The sequence below is a fragment of the Uloborus diversus genome, chromosome 1 (assembly GCF_026930045.1).
Source record: "Uloborus diversus isolate 005 chromosome 1, Udiv.v.3.1, whole genome shotgun sequence".
In the NCBI taxonomy this organism is placed as follows: domain Eukaryota; kingdom Metazoa; phylum Arthropoda; class Arachnida; order Araneae; family Uloboridae; genus Uloborus; species Uloborus diversus.
Window position 1 is genome coordinate 82,125,814 of NC_072731.1, and position 17,827 is coordinate 82,143,640.

A 17,827-nucleotide genomic window follows, 5' to 3' on the forward strand; every position below is an offset into this window, starting at 1 on the left:
ATAATACAGCATCAAATAGTTGAAATTCGGAAGCACTCGGATATTGTTTTAATAATAACTCTAGTGTACAAAAAAACAGTTTCCGACTTTTTTGTAAAGTGAAAGCATCCTTTTCTGTTCCCATTTTACTTGTTGAATCGCAGGTGGAAAATGCATTGAAAGCTTGTAAAATTTTAGATATTTTTTCCGTAAGTGCTCCTGAAGATAGATGCAATCCTAAAGCTCTTTTTGTTTCCACAACACCAGCACATGAAATGGCAACCTCTGTCCTTCTGTCCTTTAACAAAGATTGCCAATAAAAATTCATTAGTTTCTGATCTATAAACTATTAGTTTTTTTTCCCCCTATTTTGCATTGAATCATATGCAGGAAGATAGATTATGTTGCGTGCTCCGTCCTCGTTGGACTCGGGCATTTCAGAGAACTTTATTACTTGACTCTCAGATTTTAAATAATATTCATTTTCATTTTCAGAGCTACCAGACACCGGAAACTGTTTGGACGCAGGAATGGATATGGTACATACTATGAAATGTACTTTTAAAGGTTCCTTTTATTTTCAGGAATGGCTATGACACGAAACCACTGGTTTGGTAGTTTGTGAATTTTTATAAGCAAAGTAGACTTTTCTGAACTTATGGTTTTCAAGTTATGAAAACGACAGTGAGATGTAAAGATCGTGTATAAGGTTCACTCGTGTAGTTTGACTATTGGAGAGAAAATATTATTAACTTTTATTTGGAGACCTGCAAAATCTTTGCTACATTTGAAAGTAGTGTTTGGGACATTATGGACCAGAGTCATTCCATCGATAACTTGAACTTTGTTCTTCAAATAGGATGCTTCTTCCAGAGTTTTGCTGCAAGAAGTATCATTTTCGATTACTTTCACGAAATCGGACCTCGCGCTTTGCTTCAGTGAACCATTCTAATGAACCTAACCTAGTGTTGGGCTCATTGTATGCGAATGATTTTCAGATTTACGAACATCACCTTTGAGCTAACGTTTCCCAGGGTAAATGTTTTTTTGGTTTGCTTTTGCTGTTTTGCAGTCCCTATTGAAGACATTGCCATTGCATTACTTCTCTAGATAAGAGACTATTCACATTTTCTTTAATGTTCCACTGAAAATTTTGATGCTGCTTATGTGGCAATAGCCTCGTTCACTATGTTTCATAACTCAGGTGTAAAATCTGCAAAAGGGTTATCCTGATCATTTATTCTTTCCGTAATTACTTCGTACTTGCAAACTTGCATTGTTTTTAATTTTTAAGAAAGTGTCATTGTGACCCATACTAAGCAGTTATAATGCGTTAAAGGTTCAATAATTCAGTAATTACTTAACTGGGACGTTGTTTTGATGTTGTTACGAAATAAAACTGCCAAAAGAAGAGAGCCACAAAATTTGCTTTGGTTTATGTCAAGTCTTCAAGGTACATTCCGCAAGCTTGTTTTTTTTTTTTTTTTTTCTCTCTTTTTTTTTTTCTTTTTTTGTGTGTGAATTACCGCAAATGTTTTTTGAGCTAGCTTTTATTTCACTTTTCAACCCTTTGATAATAATCAAGTAATTTTAAACAAACTGGATAATGATATTTCAGATTTTATTGGTTCTGTTAACAATTAAATAATTTTGATAATTTGAAAAAAAAATGCGTATTTTATACAAAATTTTTGCTTGTTTGCAAAAAATGGAATTTTAACTCAGAAACTAACAAAGATATGACCATAATCATATTTAGCGTTTATAAAGTCTTAGTTTTGTTGCGTCGATTGCCACTTTTTGCAGTTTATCTCAAATAGTTCGCGAGTAATAAGTGTTTTATCAGACAGCTCCCCTACTGCTTTCCCTCCTATCCTGGGGATGTTGACCGCCGAGGGTGGGGGGGAGAATGACATGTGTTTTCATAATCACTATAGTGCCAGTGACAATAATCAGAATAATTTTGCGTCAGGTCTTCCATGCATACTCAAAACCCCCCTTCAGATCCTAAACTAGATGACGAATTGTGTTTGAGCTTGCTACTGTCATTTTGTTTTTCAACGCCTTAATTGTACTTAAATAGTTTTAACAGACTGAATAATGATATTTAGGACTTTTTTATTTGAAAAAAAAATTAAACAATTTTGATTTGGAATTTATCTTGGTCAAAAAAGTTTTGTTTTGCATATTTTATTCAAAATTTTTGCTTGTTTGCAAAAAATGGAATTTTACTCTGAAACCAACAAAGATAGGTGCATAATAGCTTTTATAAAGTCCTTGTTTTGTTGCATCGTTTGCCACTTTTTTCAGTGTTTTATCTCAAATAGTTTGTGAGTTATGAGTGTTTTAGCAAACGGCTCCCTCCACTGCTTTCCCCCCTCCCCCTGGGTTGTCGACCACCCAGGGGGGCGACGACATGTGGTTTCATAATCATTATTGTGCCTGTAACAATAATCAGAAATAATATTGCGTCAGCCTTTCCATGCATGCTCAACCCCCTTCAGATCCCGATCTATGAATTATACACACCAAAAAATATGGAAATCGGCATTTTCAAGGTGCTAAAATCTGACCCTTATTTGGGGGGGGGAACCTCCGTGGGATTACATACCCCCTAAACCCCTGGTGATGTCTGTCCCTCCCCCCAATAATTTTGCAAGTCGGCACCCCTGGTTTGGGACCCTTATTTTTGCCATTATATTGTTTGTCCTGTGATATATACTATCACCCCTTAAAGTCTTGCCCAAGAGAGTTCTGAAACACCTTTTATACATATCTACCTTAAAAAGCATAAAGCAGATGCAGGTAGTCAAAGAAGATTACCTGCTAACAAAAGATATAATTTACTCAGGAGATTTTATGGAATTAAAAATTTCAACCATGTTATGAAGAAAAAGCAGGGGTAAGAGTTGTTCTAAAATTTTCATTATTTTATTCCCTAACTGCGCAGAAAATTAAAATTCAACCTAAGAATTAAACTTTGCATGATGATATTGCCAATATTTTAGGATAAAATAAACTTCATAGACCCTAAGAAAGAAAGAAAATTATGCTGCTGCTGCAGCTTTATTTGCTGAATAAGGGGGGAGATGCAGTAAACACATGCTCAATATAAAGCTCTTTCTTTTATCTATACTTAGTAACTTTTGCAGTCATGCCTATTAAGCAAAAATACTTATATTAAAAAAAGTATAATCAAAGAAATAGTGAAAGGAAGTCTGCGTCCAGGAGACCCCATAGCACCTACAGCCTTGAATTTTTGTATAAAATTACTTCGTGCCCCGGAGGTTTGCACTTGGAGTTTTGTTTTTTAAATTAGCTTTTTTAAATCAATTTTTTAAGATCTAATTTCGCGTAAATTGCCTATTGAAGGGGTGAAAAATTACTTGCCATTTTAATGTTGTATATCATTGGAAAGTGGAATTTTCTGCCAGTTTGTTTCAATGCTCTAAATTATGGCGGGAGTTATTAGCGTTTTTAGCTCGAATTTTTTAGGCTTAGCTGAAATTTAGGCATTACTTTCTTCTTAAATCACTGCATTTCCAGTTAGGTCTTAATTCTAATCAGGCTTACCAAAGATTTTAATAAAATAAACTTTTTTAAAATTATATGTTGCTAGTTTATTTTAACAGGCATGCAAATATGGGAAATTAAAGAGGCTTATACTGAAAACGTGAGTGTTTAAAGGTTTCTTATTAATTTAAAAATAATTATTTTTATACCACTGCTTAAAATGATTATCAAAGCTCAAAAACAATTTTAGATAAGAGGTTTAAATTTTTTACATCGATTTTTATGCATAATGCCGAGCTGTGCTGCAAAATTTCAAATCGCCACAGATGCTCCTCAAATAGTTTCTACAAGGCTGGCGACCCTGTACTTGTGTTGTGGTCTGAGCATTAGCTTGTTCTCCCAGTACAAAGAGTATAATTTGCTTTGTGTTTCTGTTCAGTGAAGTTTTATCATTACTTGCACCTATAAATTTTGCTTTAAAAATGTTAATAGTCATTTGTTTTGTTAAAATGTCACGGAAAACTAAATTCTCTTACTTTGCGGTTGGAAAAAGCAGGCAGAAATATATTTTGCAAGATCAGCACATGGTGCCATGCAGAAAAGGATGAATTTAAAGCATTTTGTTGTTTGTATATTGTCTTTCTAATATTGATAATCAAGGATTTCTACAGGTATTATCTCATGCAGGGCTGCCACTGAGTTAAGGCCCTAAACATAGTCGTTTTAGTAGCTTCTCAAGTGAAAAATACTGCCAAATAAGGAAAATAGTATCTAAAAAAATTTCCCATGATTTTTTAAATAGCATTAATATTAAATCATGTTGCATACACTTTGATGAATAAAAATACCTCCACTGCATGGTGTGTAAGTGGGATCAACTACACAAGTGGAGCTCCCTCCAGTTACACACACATGGTTGTCCCAATATGGTTTCATACCAATCTTATTCCAATGATAAGAATGTGAAAATTGGGCATATATTAGAGATATTTATAAAAAACTGAAAACATTACAGATGCAGGACTCATAGCAAGTGGAAAAAAATATATAGGAATTTAAAAAGAAAAATATAGGAGCTGGATAGCAAAATATATAGGAGTTTGGAAGCAAAATATATAGGAGTTTAAAAGGAAAAATATAGGAGTTTGGTAGGAACATATATGGGAATTTCGAAAAAGTATAGCATCAATATGTTTGGAGCACTGTACAAAAAAAAAGAGCCAGTATCAATGCAATTCACATTGCATGAAGTCATAGCAATGTGAAGAGAGCAAATGAATTTTTGTACCCACTGTCGCTTATATGAATCATGTTTGTATAGCACAATTTTGATTCAATTACGCAAAATTGTGTGTGCGTGTTTTTCTTTTTCCTTTTTTTTAAAACGTGGAATCCTACAGACGATTTCAGAGAACTTTATCAAATTTTTGGTCAAACGAGATATTATTAGAACTATACTGCGCACTCAAAATATCCATTCTCTGCTTATTTGAAGAATCTCAAAACAGTATAAAAAAGCAATTAGTAAATTCAGATTTTTAACTTACGTGCTTTGAAAAATGCATCTCTTATTGACTGCTAAAACTAGGTAACAATTTGGGCATTCTTTTTTCAATCTCATAAATTTACCTTTAGTCCTCGGTATTGGTACCTCATTGTTTCAATGCTAACATTAACAATGAAAAGTCCCGTCGACTCCATGCCTCTCTCGTCTCACTGGTGTTGTTGGACATATCGTGAGACAATCATTACAAAAAGTGAGCAACACTCTGCCGCCCCTTTGTTTCACTATTTATAGAAAAAAAAACTGCTAAACAAAGGCAAAGAAATCAAGACTGTGCTAATGCACCACGTTTGTGAGAGAGAGAAAGAAATGGTCAGTCTCATACGCTTCATTTGTTTAAGCGGCATGTTTGATTCAAATATTTTGCAATTTTTTTATGTTAAAAACGGATTTTGTTTCGTTTTTGAGGAATTGATTCCTTAAAAAGGCTGATTCAATTATATAGGTACATACATGTATAAAGGGTGAATTTGACCTAATCTGCCAAACGAAAAGTGGTGTTAGAAGAGCCCAAGTGGAGCATAGAATAAGCCATTATCCTCTGCTATTTGTAACCGTAATCAAATAAATAGAAAAAAACGAGCCAAAAAAAAAATCTGAGATGAAGACAGATTTTTGCAATTCTTGGAAAACCAAAAAAAAAAATAATAATAATAATAATAATAATAAATACTTATTTGAAAAAGCAAACAAAATCCTATACAACAACACTTTTTTCATCAAGATAGTTACATTTTTCAGCGAGCTACAAGCTTTGAAACATTTGAAGTACTCAAAGTTGAATTGATACCAAAATCTGTACACATTATTTTCAAAAACATTTGTTTGAGGTACAACCGGTCGTTTGAACTACATGTAAAATTATATGTGATAAAATTAAAAGCTTTTAAAATATTTACAGAAATACACTTAAAGTTAACATGTTATCCTTTTAAAAGTACAAAGTAAAAATTTGAAAACAAGTTAAAAATTGCAAGTAAAGCCATCAAAAAAAGTTAATTTTGATTTTACATCAAAGTAAGTATATTTTGTATGTTTTATTAAAATAATCAAACAGAAGTTTAGTACATATGCCAACATTAAAGATGCAAGAGTGCATAGTGCAGTGGAAAAAGAAGAAAAAAAAATGGATCAAAGTTTTTTGCATTTTTGGGTAGCATTTAACATTAAAAAAAAAAAGGAGTTAGTGAGAAAATATAGGAGAATATCTGACAAATTGTGAAAATATAGGGGATACAGGAGGACTATGAGCCCTGCAGATGGTAATTACTTTTTTAAAGTGTCTGAAAACAAAAGTGGAAGAAAAAAAAACATTTTTCTTTCTTTTCGGCACTCATCAGCCACTTTTCTGTTCTTTGATGAAATAACATTATCCCTTCTAATATGTATATCCATTAAACAAAGCAAAACTGTTGACAATTTTCACTACATGATACCTAATCGTCTGTTAGGAAACCATATGCTGTCTATCATATGTTAACTGCAGTTAAACTCTTTTCTGTTTTAAAGTATTGCTAACACATATTAGTTATTTTAAAGGGTTATCTTTTAACCCTATGTTCCAGGGCGAAAACCTTGACTGTAGTAAATTTGCTGAAAAATCTTACTAAAAAGGCTTCAGTGAGTTCTGAAATTTTTTATTTTCAAGATATCATCTAAGTTTTTGATGAAGCTTCACCACAAAGGGAAGCAAATGACTTTGAAGTGGAAACATTTGTAAGTTTTTAGTTACTTTGCAAATAGATTGGATCAATAAGAATGCATCCTTATCAATCGTTCTTACTACTCAGTGCTGTCTCGCCGATTCTACCAATTACAAATGAGGCAGTGAGAAGCAAAGCAATGTAGGAAGTGGATCTTTTCAAGTTTTGAGCAAAACGCATATAAAGATTACGTCCTAGGTAGGCTTTCATTCAATTTTTTTCTAAATCATGCTGTACAGCAGCACCTACCAGGGCTACTAGTACTATCTCTTGCCCCAAGACAGAGGAGGGGTTCACCTACCATTTGTACTGGTTATCTCCAAATTTTGCCACTTGCATCCCTTTGCTTCTCACTACATCAAATGATGCCTCCACTTCAAGTCATCTGCCATCTCTCTGGCCAAACTTTAGATGCTCAAGGCATGAGTCAATACAATATTTGGTTGGTAATTTTATTCTAATAGTTTTAAAAAACTTTAATACCATGAAAAAAATATCTTTCAAATTGGGGAAATATTTACAGTATTTTTTTTTCAAAATGCTAATTAATTTTTTATTTGAACTAAAACTAAATCAGAAACTGCAATTACAATGTTTTTAAACATAATCTTTTTAAAAGGTTCTGAAAATCTTTGGATATGCCAGTTTTATACACCTGGACCTAATTCAATCAACTCCTATGTGCTCCATACGTCAGAAGCAAACCAACCTCTAGGACATCAGTCGATGAACTATTTATGTAAAACAAATTCATACCTCACTGACAATTGTTCAATTTTCCCCACTTAAAAGCATTACACACAAAGAATATATATAATACAGTTTGGGATAAATAGATAAGCTTTATTAAAGCAAAATTCATATATAACAAGATTCAAAGTTTACCCGAAGTATTGAAATTTGTGGTTCATTTGTATGAAGCATTGATTGTCAATTAAAAAAGAAAACTGAAAGTTGCCAAATTGCAGCCAGAAAAGAAAAAATGAGTTAATGAAATTTTGGTAATTTATTTAAAAATGGTCTTCAAAAATTTATTTCAATCATTGCTATCACTTTCATCTAAAGATTTGCATTTCTTAAGCAAGCTTAGCATGGACAGTTTCATATGGCGATTCAAATCAATATAATCTTCTAATGCATCATTGACTATTCCTAAAAACATGGACGGCCAAAGCCGTTGAAAGACTAAACGTTTTTTTAAAGCTTCTTCCACACGCAATAGATTTTTTTCCACAATTTTACTTGCAGTAGTTTTGTATCCAGGTAAAGAGTACTGTAAGAGAAATAAAAATTACATGTCTGAAATTTTAAGCAATATAATACAGATATGCCCGTTGGTAGTGAAGTCGAAGGGACCAAATAAAAATTTCATTATAACCATAATTTCACTGTACAAAATTAAATAACACACAATACCATGTAAAAAGGAATTGAATCAACTACCTCATAGCCAAAAACTCGCTACAAATGAGCGTGACTGTATAACAGAAACTAGAAGTTTTAAAACCAAAGTTTGTTTTCCAGTTATGGGTAAAGTGTAAACATATTATAAGTATTTTAATGTGCCGAGATCAGCACGACAGAAATTTGAAACTTAACATATATTATGCATTTTATTTTTTATAAACACTAGCTACATTGCCCGGCTTCACATGGTCTACCTCGAAAATAAAAGTTGTCAAGTGACGCATGTTCAACAATCAGGCTTCAATTAGGAAAAAAAAAGTATTGTAAAATTTCCCGTCAAAATAATCATTCTGAAAGAAAGAAAACAGGAAATAAAAAATTCCCAAATGAATTAAACGCAACCCCCCATAAATAAAACTAAAATCCTAAAAAAATAAGATAAATAAAACAAAATTTTATTTAGCCACAGTCAAAGAAAAAAAAAGTGGCAACCTTCTGAATTGTGTTCATGCTAATTTAAAATGAGATTGCGCAAACGATAAATTTACGATAAATTTCCAACATAAAATTTCTGTTTCATTAGGCGTAAAAGCTTTTTAATTTTTCCAAGAGATTTTACAGCCTTTTTTTTTAATTCAGAGAAAGTAAGTGAACTCAATGGGTGTTTTTCGCGGGCTTTCAAATGGCCCTAAATTTGAACTGGTTGGATAATTATTTCGGGTAGAAAGAGTCATTTAATGCCCTTTTTGGGCCCTAAAATTAAAATTTGAATGATTCAGTACTTGTTTGGCGTCCGAAAACCCCCCATATGTTCCTTTTTAGGTGCTCAAGAACCTCCTTGCCAAATTTGGTCGAGATCCAACTTAAACTGTAGATTTGTATAGGGAACATACACATACACACACATATATATATTCTCTGTTTTATTTATGTAGATTATATAGTTATAAATTAATAATTACAAAGTTGTTGCAAAAGTAGAGTATTAGAATTAACTGAAAACTTTTTGATTTTTTAGGATAAGGGGGGTTAAATTTTGAGACAACATTTTGTTTTTTGTTGTCTAGTGTTATTGAAAAGGAGAAGGTCTAAAGTCAATTTTTCAAAATGTAAGTCTCCAAAATGCAGTTTTAGGCTACATTTGGTCACAAGGGGATTTCCTGGATCCACACCTGTTTTCAATAGTCTAGGCTAGTTAACACGCTGTTGACCAAAAACATTGTATGCATTCAAATTGTGGTTCTCTTTAACAGGGTTCATACCCTTTAGGCAGAAAAAAATTCAAGCACTTTTCAAGTACTTTTCAAGGTAAAAAATTTTGTTTTCAAGGCAATATCATAAATTTGTGCTAAAAATATTGTATGCAGATTTCATTTGCTACAAACACATAGAAATAAGGCAATAATACAAAAAAGTATAGGAAAACAAAATTGTTTTTTCTACAACAAGAGACGCTTTGATGAAAGATCTACTGCGTTGAAAGTCTTTCTGAAAATGTTTGAAAAGTTCGGTCATAAAGAGAAGCAGATACCAAGAGGTTTAATTTTGAGGTTTTTCAAAGGTTGCAGCAGTCAGAGGTTTGTATATTTTCTAGAATCAGCAAATTAATACTTAAAAAACCCTTTCATAAGTGCTTTTAACTTTTATGGGAAGAAACTAAAATACCCAAGTTCAATGGCATTGCCAGAGAGGAGTTTTTGAAGTCACTCCCCCCCCCCCCCCGGTTTCAACATTTATTTCCAGTACCATAGTGGTTTATTACAATATAAGGGTGGTTAGGACAAAAACACTACCCAGAAAGTTATTTCAGTTTGCACTATTAAGTTCTAAAAATATTAGGTTTGCAAATCATTTATAAGAATTCAAATCAATTATTCGTATGTATTTATTAGCTGTTCAGCCAATAAGGCATTTCAACTGTCCTCGAGTAAATTTAAAAATTAGGAAGTAAGAAAAGTTTATGAAAGTCCACAGTCCAGTCTCTACACCTCAAAATATACAAAAGCAGCTTAAGCAGTGATAAATACTCTGAATGCAAACTTGAGCCTATTCAGCTTTCATTGATTAACTTGCAATAGACAATAAATGTGCAAGTTCAGATTTATAGAGCCATATTTCGGAATCGCAAAGATTTAAAAGAAGTTGACATGTATTATGACAAAAGTAGTTTTATTTTGGGAAAAAATGGGTTATTGTTGAAATTAGAATTTAAATTCAGAAAGGCAATAATATTCAGGTGTAATTGTGATTTGTGAGTTCATAAAAAATTACCTGAAAGTTTCAAAGAGCAAAATGGGGCGGGGGGGGGGGGGGGGGATAATTTTTAAAACTAAGACCCCTATGACTTGAATATACATATGTACAACAATAACTTTTGCTATGCATACAATTCATAAAATAGTTTATTAAGTCAAAATATTCTGCATAGAAATACCATGCCCAGCGCCTGTTGATAACCAGCAACAGGCACTGGGCCTAGCTAGGCTGGTACTGGTCAATTTATTAGATCCAAATGAAGATGAAAGACCCTCCTTAAGCTATCTACCCCTTTGCTGATTAAAGCCTCTTTCAGTAAGCTCCAAGTACCCACAACCATAATAAAGTAGTAATTTTGAACATTTGAGGAAAAGGGGAAAATTGGAGATATAAGGAGGTAAAAGCATAAAAACGAACACTACTGGATTTCAAGTGAATAATCATAACACAACCACCCCTGTTATACACCTTATTTATTTTAGTAGACATAAAAAAATGATGTACTTATAAATAAAATTATATAAATCAACTTTATATTTAAAATACAAACTTTAAGTTAATTTGTTAGGTGCTCAACTGCTGAAATTTAATTTTTTTTTAAAAAAAAATCTGTTACGACCAAAAATTAGGTAAAGATAATCATTCAAAATTGCAAAAATAAATAAGCAAATAATTAAACAAGACCAAGGTAATAAATTCTTTAACTCTTTAGTTATTAAAATAAAAAAATAAAATAAGCTAATCTGATGTAGCAGTGTCAAAATAACTACTAATTGTCAAAAATATAAAAATATTTACAAAATGCAAAAGGATTGAAATCTCAAACAAGGGAAGCAAATTTTCGCGAATTAAGTTTAATGTTGTCATGTTTCCCATAAAATAAACTCATATTTTACTGAAATTAAACATAAAATATGCTAATCTACGGTAGCAAATATGAAAATAACATCCGATTAGTGAATATATTTAAATATTTGCAAGATGCAAAAAGATTGAAATTTCAAACACGAGAAGCAATTTTTCGCAAAGTCTGAGTTCGTTCGACGTGGCATGTTTCCCATGAAATAAATTTATTTGTTTTTCATTAAAATTAAACAAAAAATATACTAGTCTAAGGTAGCATATGCGAAACTAACATTTGATTAGCCAAAATATTTAAATATTTGCAGGATGCAAAAAGATTGAAATTTCAAACACAAGAGCAATTTTCCGCGAAACCCGAGTAAGTTCAATGTTGTCATGGTTTCGAAATTAATTTCTTTGTTAATTAATGAAATTAAACAAAAAATAAACTAATCTAAGGTACCATATGTCAAAATATCTTTCGGTTGTGAAAAACATCAAAATATTTACAAGATGCAAAAGGGTTGAAATCCCAAACACGGAAGCAATTTTTCGCGATGTTGCATACTGAACACATGTTCAGAAAATTGCATTGGTGAAATACTTTTTTAAAACTTCTAAGCACAATTCGTTGATTTTTGAGAGAATTTAAGCACTAAGAAACTTTTTCAAGGTTTTCAAGCACTTGAAAATGAACTTTCTTTTTTCAAGCACTTTTCAAGGTTTTTCAAGGGCGTACGAACCCTGTTTAATTTACCATTTGTAAACCTGCACAACCTATCATACTTTTAAAAATATTAAATCACTGTAATAATAACAAATATATTGTGTAAAAAAAAGGGTATTTTATATTTATATTTGAGGGTTTTTTCTTTTTCACTTTTGGAAAAAATCATTGGCCACACAAGTGAGTTCAAAAAAAAAAAAAAAACTGTCAGCAGTGTATTAATAAAGGATCTATTATAGCAATAACATTTCAGTCAAAGTAAAATAGCATGATGCAGTGAATAGGCTCAGTTAAGCACAATAAGTTACTCACAATTAACAGCCTGTATCATTTAGTTAATGTAAACAAGTGTTTGAAGGTAAAAATTGGTTCTGATGAGATTTTATTTTTATATTAAAATACTGCTCATCATTTCGGGGTAAGAGAGGGATTCTAGAACTACAATGTATTTATACATGTCATACATGCATTTTGCATTTTACCGTACAATTTGAGTTGAAAATATACTCTTTCCTTTCACCCCAGATAACATACTTATGGGTTTGATTTGAACTTACTTCATAATCAGGATTGTAAGTAAATGCAGCTTTCATAACTTCGGCAGCCACTTGGCAGTCTGGTTGTCTTTGTAAGCTGTTGGGAGAGTATCCCTTTTCTTTTAAAAACATTTGTTTTACTCTAGAAGAGAGATGGGGAGAGAAAAAAACCACTTATATAAAAGTTACTGAATTGGAAATCATTAAAGTTAACAGTGCTTTAAATTATAACATTAAGATACAGTGAAGTAGGTTCAATACAAAAAAAACTGGAGATTAAAAATATTTTTTCCTGCTGAAATTTTTTACCTAACTGCGCGCACAATGCAAAGGAAGAGGGTAATGTGTTTATGAGTCGGGGGTCTGTCTAGAATTTTTCACAGGGTTAGTTTTTTGTGAAAAATCACATAGTTTTGTGAAAAATGAATTAATTTTGTGAAAAATCAAATAATTTCGGATTTCTTTTTTTTGTTAAAAAGAAATTTTAGAATTTAGAGATGGCACAAACTGCATCATTTAAACTTGAGTTTTCCTCTTCTATGTTAAGTGTCATTCTGGTGTGTTTTTCTAGTATTTAGTGGGGGAGGGGGGATACTTTCTCAAGGTATCAATATTTATCAATCATTCTACATTATGTTAAATTATACTAGAAATATTTCTGCACAGTATTTATGTTAGGATTCAATCCTTATTTCTTTTCTAAATGCGCATGTCAATATTGCGTCATATCTCCTCCCAGAAACCTTTGCGCTTCATCAAGCGCGAAGATGTCTCTTCTTGTATATGTAGTGATGGCTGTAGTATGTAGATCAGAGTAGTCTGTAATTTTCATCTATGTGTAATTGTGATGTGTAACTATCAATAAATGTTTGTGCTCAGCAACTGTGTTTAATCCTGCCCACAATTTAAAATAATTGTAACAAAAAAAAAAATCAGACAAGGGTTCAGCTTTTAACGTTTTGACCCAAGACACTCTTAAAAAGCACAGAATTTCGTTTAAAACTTATAAATTCCATGATTTTAACAAAAAAAAAAAAGAGATTTTATTTGTTTACCTCTTAACAAAGCGTACTAAACATCAAAAATTCGGAAAATCAGATTCCCATAGCGGAAGCAAAGAGATCGCAGTTCTCAAAGTAAAGGCATCAAAAGTAAAAAAACGGTTTGTAAAATAAATATTTTTGATAAAATTATTTTAAAATTGCATTTTAGAGTCTTATAAACATTTCATTAATAACTGTGGACACAATTTAAGCAAAAAAAAAAACATCGATTCAGCATTTTAATTTTTGACTCATAAAAGAAAATGGAATTTTGCTTTAAAAATTTGGAATGAGAGTTCTAACAAAAATAAAGAGACTTTTCATTTATTTGCGTCCTAATAATGCAAAGTTAGCTTGAAAAAAGAACAAAATATGATTCTCATATCGGATTTTAAAAGATTGCATTTTTCAAAACGTAGACATCTAAAGAAAAAAACGGTAAACAAAAGAGTTGATTCAAAGTTAACCATCCTTTTTTTAGCATCAAAAAATCAAACTCATATAATTTTCTCCCAAAATAAGTTAAACATCGTACTGCACCGTAAAAATGCAAGCTGATAAAATGATGAGAATGTTTTCTAATCAAATCATTATAAAGGTTTAATGCCAGACACAAAGTGGGCAGTGAGCGATAATTTTGAAGTTGGTAATCCTATCTTAAGCGATCATATTTTTTCTCCATCCTTACTATCCCTTTGCACTTCTAAGTTCATTTCGCTGATATATAATATTATTATAATCAATGTTTATTGAATGAGCAGGGAGAAAAATGCCTACCAACCCCTTTTCAGAAAAGATTACAACACCGCTGCTAATTAGCTGTGATAAAACAAACAAAATTATTTAAAACCAAACTTATTTTCAGATGTTAATTTCTTTCCAAGAAACAAACAACGAGCATTATATTTATTTGGCACTAGAAATTAGTTATCGCTTGCAGGAGCATCACAAGAGTGCTGATTTTTTTTCTTTGCAAAATCAGCAGATTTTTTTATAAGCTGATCCTTTGACTTTGACTTTAAAAAAGGTTCCAAAAATTATCAGCTTTATACACAGAAATATGCATTATTGTGCTTTCAGATTTGCTCTTTCAATAAACAATTTGTGAAAGATCCGTTCTTGATTTATCAGAATTTTGTGAAGGGTACGTTTCGGTTGATTGGGATTTTGTGAAAGGTCCGTTTTGGTTGATACGATTTTTTTGAAAGATCCGTTAACGGACCCAAATATCCTCTGGCCAAAACCTGTAAATCTATGCATGTATGTTTGTTCCTATGTAGCGTTATAGAGGCTATATGCCTTGGCCAATTTTGATAATTCTTACGCCAATCGATTTGTCTTAACTTTGGGAGTGTCACTAAACACATGACAGTAATCAACAATCAATCGCCAGTTTGTCAGTTCGGGTTTGTGTTGCATGCTACCTGCGAGCAACAAATGCAGGTAGTTCACTACCTGAATTTTTTGTTTACTAAGTTGAGGAATTCAATTAATCTTTAACATGTTGCATTTGTTTTTGCCTTGATTCAAGGGACTGAGTTTTGCGACATGTACTTTCTTGATGGACTTTTTAGTTTTGCGAGAAAGGTTTGACTGACGACGTTTCCGATTTCGCGTCATCATGGTTATACCGGCTGTTTAGGTAGCTGTGATGTGGTTGACTTAAGTTCACGCATTTTTGCTAAAGGTCAAGCACATGTAGCTTTAAGCCAAGTTAAATTGATCAGTTGTTTAGACCACTGAAAGTTACTTAATAAACCTCACGATATAAACTCTCTCAATCAAATGACAAGATTTCGAAATTTAGTCTTATAATCATAATAACTAAGTCAATGAATATTAACTAAAAAGTAAAATAAAAATAATTATTAAATAAAAACAAAAAATCCAATTGCATAAAAACCAAAAAAAGAAATAAGAAAAAAATATAAGCCCAGTAGTTTAGAATTTTTGATAAGTACTACTGAATAACTACACCATTGAAATAGTTTTATAATCAATACACATGTAAGGCAAATCATAAATTCAAAAGCAGAATAGAAGGATCAACAGTCGGGGTCCATTCAAATTTTACGAGGTTCCTTGATTTAAAAAGGAATGGGACCCGACTGTTGATCCTTCTATTCTGCTTTTGAATTTATGATTTGTCTTATGCGTGTATCGATTATAAAACTATTTCAATGGAGTAGTTATTCAGTAATACTTAATAACATTCTAAATACTGGGTTTTAGGTAAATTTGGTTTTATGCAGTCTGGTTTTTTGTATGTATTTAATAATTTTTTTTAAATAAAATTACACAATAGTGACGTCTGGACTGTTACATCATTTTGTGTCAACAGATTTTTCATGTTAAGCATTTTTGCATGAAAGGCACTGCAGAGTAAAATCAACAAAGTATTATTCTGAACATACCTAGGACTATTTAACAAAGAAGATAACCTATACTTCGGAAGTAACAAAGAAGCTGCAAAACCAAGGCCTCCAAAAATATCTTCCGCTCTAACTCTTTCAAGTTCTGTTACCTAAAACAAAAGTTTTAAAAAGTTATTACAATTAGCTCTCATAAATATAAGCTGATATCCTTAATTCAAACTCAACAAAGGTTTCATAAATTATCAGGTTATACACGAAATTAAATGTTATTTTGATTTCATATTTGCTTTTCTAACAAATAATTTATGAAAAATCTGTTTTGGTTGATCAATATTTGTGAAGGATCCATTAACAGACCTAAATTTCCTCTGGCCAGACCCCCGACATTATCCCTTTAATGTATGTGTAATGCGGGAAAACTCAAAATCATTCAAACTTTAAATGCAAAAGTTGACTTTTATTAACTTCTCTTTTAACAAAGCTTCATGAACATTGAAAATGGGAGTGGAATAGCAAATCAGATGAAAAAGATCCCATTTTTCAAAAGGGAGGCATCAAAAGTATAATAATTATATACAAATGGACTTTTAAAAGTAAAATCGTTTCAAAACTGCATTTGAATTAAAGTTAATATTTAAAAACACTGACATTATCCTAGAAACCTTGGGATAGGTTCAAAATAGGGGGGGGGGGACCATTTTGATGTAATTTTTGAAAATTTCTCCTACTTTTCCACACACCTGAATCTTGATAATTTTATGATTTCTAGGTTCAGTTCCACCTTATTCTTCTTGGTTTATTGCTATGAGTTTTTTTATTTGTAACAAAAATATGATAATGCATTTAAAAATGAATGTGATCAAACAAAAATGTACAACACAAATTAGAAAGTCTTGAGAATTGGGAAGCTAAGCAGATTCATAATGACACTCCATTTGCACTGAACCGTTACTTTGCTTCTGAGCGAGTTTGAAAAGCTGCTCAAGCAGAGGGATTCTTGATGACAAGTAAGCAGTGCAAAACAGGGTGTCTCTTGTTTGACAAAGGAAAAGGGCTTCTGGTGTCCCAAAACTAAAAGGTTTTTTGTAATACAGTAGACCCTCATTTTACGTGGGTTTATTTTAAACGGATTTGATTATATGTGGTTTAAGATTTATACAAATACAAATGTAACAACCAGCAACAGGCTCTGGGCCTAGCTAGGCTGATCCTAGTCAGTTTATAAGTCCTCAATGAAGATCAACAGGCTTCTTAAAGCTATCCACCCCCTTGCTCATGACCACCTCTTCTGGTAAGCTGTTCCAAATGTCCAGGACCCTACTAAAGAAGTAAATTTTTCCTAATTTCCAGGATAGCCTGAGATTTGAATAGCTTAAAACAATGTCCCCTTGTCTTGCTTTCTGTGAGAAAATTTAACCCATTAACATCTTTCATTTTGATAAATTTAAACAACTGAATCATGTTCCCTCTGGCTCTCCTTTGCTCCAGGCTATACATGACACATATATTTTGTTTTAGGTGGATGCAGCACATTGCAAACAGATAAAATTTTCCCTTCTTTCAAAATGTGAAGTACTGAGATTGCAGAAAACTGCATTTTGGCATGCTAATAAGTGAGCTAGGACAACTTCAGATATCTTTTGCAATTGGTTCCAAAGCAGTTAGTACTATAATTAAACTTGCACAATTCCGAGCTTACTGGAAGAAGAGCTTATGAAATTGACAAAGGAGAACAAAACTAATGAGGATACTGAAATGGAATGCACACAATTAAAAGTTTTCCCACTGAAAATTTTGATCCATTTCTTGACAAGGGCGAATGATCTCTTTGATTTGATAGAAAAGGAAGATCCCATCATGAAAATGATACAAGCGATCATC

The 17,827-nt window shown here is 32.0% G+C and overlaps 1 protein-coding gene across 4 annotated transcripts in view; it reads right to left on the bottom strand.

Annotated features, from left to right (window-relative positions):
- Positions 1-7,587: 7,587 nt before the first annotated feature.
- The window catches only part of LOC129234678 (leucine-rich repeat-containing protein 49-like), a 98,444-nt gene continuing 88,204 nt past the window's right edge, over positions 7,588-17,827 (bottom strand). For all 4 annotated transcript variants that reach the window (XM_054868723.1, XM_054868721.1, XM_054868722.1 and 1 more), the window contains 3 exons: positions 15,986-16,095; positions 12,550-12,670; positions 7,588-8,032 (listed from right to left, as the gene is read on the bottom strand). In XM_054868723.1, coding sequence (XP_054724698.1) covers positions 7,796-8,032; positions 12,550-12,670; positions 15,986-16,095 — 468 coding nt within the window. In that variant the 3' untranslated portion in view covers positions 7,588-7,795. The remainder of the gene's footprint in view (positions 8,033-12,549; positions 12,671-15,985; positions 16,096-17,827) is intronic.